The sequence below is a fragment of the Cynoglossus semilaevis genome, chromosome Z, assembly GCF_000523025.1.
Source record: "Cynoglossus semilaevis isolate Cse_v1.0 chromosome Z, Cse_v1.0, whole genome shotgun sequence".
NCBI classification, from domain to species: Eukaryota; Metazoa; Chordata; class Actinopteri; order Pleuronectiformes; family Cynoglossidae; genus Cynoglossus; species Cynoglossus semilaevis.
The window spans coordinates 4,527,217-4,532,764 of NC_024328.1; the positions used below are offsets into that span (position 1 = coordinate 4,527,217).

The 5,548-nt window shown below is 41.4% G+C and overlaps 1 protein-coding gene across 1 annotated transcript; it reads right to left on the reverse strand.

Annotated features, from left to right (window-relative positions):
- Positions 1-4,111: 4,111 nt before the first annotated feature.
- LOC112486514 (uncharacterized) lies at positions 4,112-5,339 on the reverse strand. Its single transcript, XM_025053474.1, has one exon. It carries the CDS (start codon positions 4,827-4,829, stop codon positions 4,131-4,133), a length of 699 nt encoding a protein of 232 aa, XP_024909242.1. The 5' UTR covers positions 4,830-5,339; the 3' UTR covers positions 4,112-4,130.
- Between the last annotated feature and the right edge of the window lie 209 nt (positions 5,340-5,548).

The window sequence follows — 5,548 nt, forward strand, 5'->3', positions numbered from 1 at the left end:
GCATCCCATGGCTATACCTACCTCCAGCTGCTGCCATCCTGTAGTGTAGTCCTGGTGGGTGCAGCACATCTTGAGGTCTTCAAAGTATTTGGCTACTAAGATTCTGATAGGGCCAGGGATATAGAAGAAGTCCAGGGCATAATCGATGAGTTGATGGGGGACGGATCCATATTCGTTGGCAAGGTCCAACCATACCACATTCATGTCACCTTTTTTGCCTTTTGCTCTCTGAATCTGCTCCCAGATGACTGCAGAGTGTTCCACACACCCTGGAAATCCTGGTACACCTGCTTTCTGGCAGCTGGGTTAGGGGTCAGCCTCTTGGCCAGTACGGAGAAAAAGATCTTTCCTTTGACATTCAGGAGCGTGATGCTCCTGAACTGACTGATTATGGTGGATATTGCCTCCTTTGAAATAAAAACTGTGACTGCCCTTTGCCACACTCTGAGGGGATGACATGGTTCTTCCAAACCACCCTCATGAGGTTCCACAAACGTTTCTGGACCCTTGGGCAATACTTGTACAGTTTGTAAGGTATCCCATTGGGGCCTGGGGCTGAGGCTGCTCTTGCTTTCTGGACAACTGTGACCTCTTTGAGCTTAGGGAGAGCAGCATTGAATGGGAAAGATGGGGGGGCTGGGTGAGGAACATAACCAGGAGATCCCAGCGGAGTTGATCTTGCTGGGTCGCTGTATTGCTCCCTGTAGTGGGAAGTGATCCTCCAGCTCTGATTTTGTGATCCCCAGCTTCCCGCTGCTCTTGTCCTCTAGAAGCTGTCTTGCGTGCTTGAAGGGGTTTTTGAAGAAGTTACTCCTCTCCTTTTCCTAGGCTTGTGTAACAGTATCTTCTACTCCTGTACTGAAAATGTATATGTTTGTTATTTTCACACTGGCAGACACCAGAGGGCACTGATGTGACTGATACTGTGGAGCGACTTATAGTCCAGAAAATATGGTAAATATAAGGACGATGAGGCTATTGTTCCAGTAATTTGTTAATAGTCCGGTAATAGTCCAAAACCTCAGCTAAAAGCATTCCATATCTCAGCTATAATTTTCTTAGCATTTATTTATCATAGCTTCTAATACTCTAATAATACTCTAATACTCAATCCAGCCTGTTTCAAGTAAGGGAATATACAGTATAAAGTAAAAATAATCAGAATGAGTAGCACCACAACTGGTGCCTAATTCAATTCTGAAACCACACAGACAGAACCGGAATCCGTTCCAGTCTGTTCCAGTTAATGATTAATATCTAAGCTTAAGATCAGTTTGTTAGCTAGCTTTGTAACTGGGTAATGTAATTTCTTTTTGGTATTTGAATAAGGGCTAGATGAGCTGGAGATACAGAAACAATATCTGATATCTTCATTTCTCCTCTCTTGTTTACTTGTTATTAATACTGAATCCTGCTTTGAAAAAAACTGCTGCTGCTTTTTGTTTAAACTTGTATATTTTTAAGCATTTTTAATTGGTCAAACAGACTCAACAGCATCAATTAAAATGTAAAAAAATGAAATTGTATGTAAAAAGTTCACAAAAAAGAGTATATAATTGCAGTAGAAATGAAATACATCACACTGACTACAGCCCAGACCTCAGACACTACACTCCTCTCTGTGATTTGTCTGCAGATGTTTGATAAGGTTTGTTTTTGGAACATCTAGCGACGCTGCCACCTCTTTTGAGACTTGTGTCGCACAAGTTGCACACGGCTGTTTTATTTCATATAAAACCCCCACGCAGCTGAAAAGATAACAGCATGAGACTGATTGACAGGCCCTTGTGTTCTAGTGACAGTGTCAAATGTCCTACCGAGTTAAGTATTTATTAAGTCTTGTTTGGTTTTATGGATTGGATCTCACAGGTTAAAGTTATTTTCTGCATGAACTGTTAATAATCCTTCACCTACTCTTCACTTTTCTTGTTCCTCTTTAGCTACTCTTTGGTTAAAGTTTGAAGATTTTTGTTAAATTTGTCTCCACCTTTCAGTCTTTTCTGGGAAAATTGTTCTGACAATAAACATTTTTGTTTTTATTAAACTACATTGCATTACTTTAGTTACTTTTTGCTTTTATAGTACAATTTTCAATAAATATTTTAGAAAATCTAACTCTTGAAAAATCCTATCATGAAAACGTAGAAAAAACACTGTCAGACACATTCAGTGTATTTTTCTTAGTTTTAAACTTGGTGCAGACAGACAAACACAACTCTCTCTCTCTCTCTCTCTCTCTCACACACACACATACACACACACACACACTGACTGTGGTCAGACACTTTGATCAAGATTTAGTGTTGTCAGTGACAGCGTGACATGTCCTTGAACACAATCACCGGTAAAGTGTCCCGTCATCACATTCTCGCCTCCCATTACCACAGCTGGGGTTGAAGAGAGGTGTGTGGGGTGAGGGTGATGGTGGTGGTGTGTGAGAAAAGTACAGAGGGGCGGAGGAGACTCCATGAGTGAACGGAAAAAAGTCACTCCTCTCCTTACGAGCTCAACAAAAATCAAGAGAGTGAGAGAGCCTGATCACACCGGGGGAGCTCTAACTGCTGTCATCATAAAGGCTGCAAGACTGTGAGCTGAGGTGGAAAAATCTGAGCACTTCCATCTCAGAAAAGAAACTAATGAAATCAGCTTATTCTTAGGGGTTGTGGCCGAAGTCAGTCTCTCTATTTATTCCTGGAACTTATTTCTATCCTTTCAAATCCAATTTAATATTGTCCAAAAAACTGAATTAGTAGAGATTTGTTTGTGATTATGTCTGTGAAGTCTATAAGAATTATTATTATTATTATTATTATTATTATTATTATTATTATTATTATTATTATTATTATTATTATTATTATTATTATTATTATTATTATTATTATTATTATTATTATTATTATTATTATTATTATTATTATTATTATTATTATTATTATTATTATTATTATTATTATTATTATTAATAATAATAATAATACTCTAATAGTGTGTCTATATATATATATAAACCAGCCACTAGGGTACACTAGGTGAGGGTTGTGTCAGGAAGGGCATCTGGTGTAAAACAGTGCTGTTGACCTACAGGGTTGTACTGCCCTCGCAATGCGTGTGCTTATGCCAGACAGTCAGATAATAAGGATAGAATCCTTCAAAAAACCACAAGGCTTGACTTTTCTTGTCCTTTAATGAAATCTTCTATTTCAAAACTCAATCCTTAAAACTGAAAATTATACAGAGATAGAAACACAATTTACTTAAACATTATACAAGTAAGGGATTGCATAAGTACGATTCAATTAGCATATATCAATTCCATCCATCCATCCATTTTCATCCACTTATCCATTACCGGGTCGCGGGGGCAGCAGTCGCCACCCAAATCACATTGCACCGTACCAACCCCCCTGCGGGTGGTGAGTTCACTGGAAGGTACCGACTGCCCTAACCGGGATTCAAACTTGCCCAGGAGGTGAACACCAATGACAGAGACATAGCCTCTGGGCCAAAGGGGGCGCATCTATCAATTAACAAATGTTAAGCATCTGTTGAAAACTGACTAGTATATTGTCAGAAAACGTAATACTTACAGATAAATATTCTCAGAGGCAAAAGTGTCAGAAAACTCTAACAATGTTATCTCAGTAGTCTGTTTAATCTGAATGTGTTTGTCTGAGCTTGCAACGGAAAAAACAGAATAGCTGGAACTAACTGAAAGAGCACTCACTCGGATGCAATTTCTCGAGACCAAAGAAAAGACCACTCACTCTGACGCGGTTTTTCACAACCAAAGAATATAGCCGCTTTAAACGTGTTCAATGATTAATGTATGAACTTTAACTTTAACATTTTAACTTTTTAACCCTTAAAGGCAGAACACTCACCGCTTGGTGTAATTACATTATATCACTGCAGATATACACACATTAAAGGGGCATGTCTTCTATAAACAATACACATTAAATCTCTGAAAGAAGAACTACGATCTCTGAGACTGGCCTTAAGAACACCTTAGCTGTCCCATCCTTCACGATCCGCACCTCTACTTTGCGGACTCTGTTGTCGCTGCTTAAGCAAAGCCTTAACAACGAGTCCCATTGGCCATTCATTTCTGTGGGCTTGGCTGTCTTTCAGTAAGACAACATCTCCTTCGTTGACATTTGGCTTGTCTTTTGTCCACTTCCTGCGGCTTTGTAGCACTGCACTTTTGTTTGTTTCCACTGCTTCCCATACAACTGTGCCTTGCCAAAGTTTCCACATGGGGATGAAACTGCACTCATCTTTTGAGTAAGGAGCATCGCTGGAGTGAGCACCATAGGCATATCTGGGTCAGTGGATATGTTTACAAGAGGTCTTGCATTCATGATTGCGATGACTTTTGCCATGAAAGTGCTTAGGACTTCATGTGTGAAACGTGTTGGTCCTGCCTGAAGAAACATTGCATCCAGGATGTGCCTGGCAACTCCGATGAGCCTTTCCCAGGAGCCACCCATGTGGGAAGCATGAGGGGGATTAAACATCCAGGAGCAGCCTTTCTCCTGGAGGTAATTCTTAACTGTGTTTATATTCAACTCCTTACAAGCTCCCACAAAATTGATCCCTCTGTCAAACCGCAGAAGTTTGGCTGGACCACGGAGAGCGTTGATAAAGCTGTCTGTTGACAGCTCAATATGCACTGATCTGGTTGACATGCACGTAAACAACACAGCCCAGCGTTTGCTGTCTACACATCCTCCCGATGTGTCATGATACCACGGCCCAAAGACATCAAGGCCGACAGTAGTGAATGGAGGCTCAGGTGTAAGTCGGTCAGCAGGTAGATCAGCCATCTTCTGGTCCTCCAACCTCCCTCGCAGTCTGCAGCAAGTAACACACTTGTGAATGACAGAAGACACCAGATACTTGCTTCCAATTATCCAGTATCCAACTGATATCTACACCATCAGATGCACGATATCTACACAACCAGATGCAGGAAACGGGCCTCCTGCATCATGAAGGACCCCATCCACCCCGCAAATGCTCTGTTTGCCCGCCTCCCATCAGGAAGACGGCTATGGAGCATCAAAAGCAGGACCACCAGACTGAGGAACAGCTTCTTCCTTGAAGTTGTGAGACTGCTGAACTCCGGTGGACCCCTGTAACCCCGCTGTCCCCCCACATTGACTCTGCTAAATACCCCCTTCCCCCCACAACCACCACACAACATGAAATATGTGGGCCTGCTCATGGCCTCACAACTACTGTCCCCACATTCGTTGCTCTTGTTGCCCTGACCAGGGCTGTTGTTCTTGTTCTGTCGTTGTTCTTGTCTTTCACTTATGCTCTTTCTCTTTCTCTTTCTCTCTTGCACTACACCGAACTATTACCCTCTGTCACTTCACCGGGGAAACTAATTTTGTTCATGTCTAACATGTGTTGCAATGACAATAAAGAACCTTGAGTCCTTGAGTCCTGATCTGACAGCTCCTTCTGTAATGTGTTGCCCTTGATGAGCTACTTGTTCGTGAAGGTGTCTCACAAGTAGTGTAGCAATGTGATGGGTTTT

Bases quoted from the DNA above. Each gene is read 5' to 3' on its own strand.
- LOC112486514 (XM_025053474.1), bottom strand. From the start codon at position 4,829: ATGGCTGATCTACCTGCTGACCGACTTACACCTGAGCCTCCATTCACT.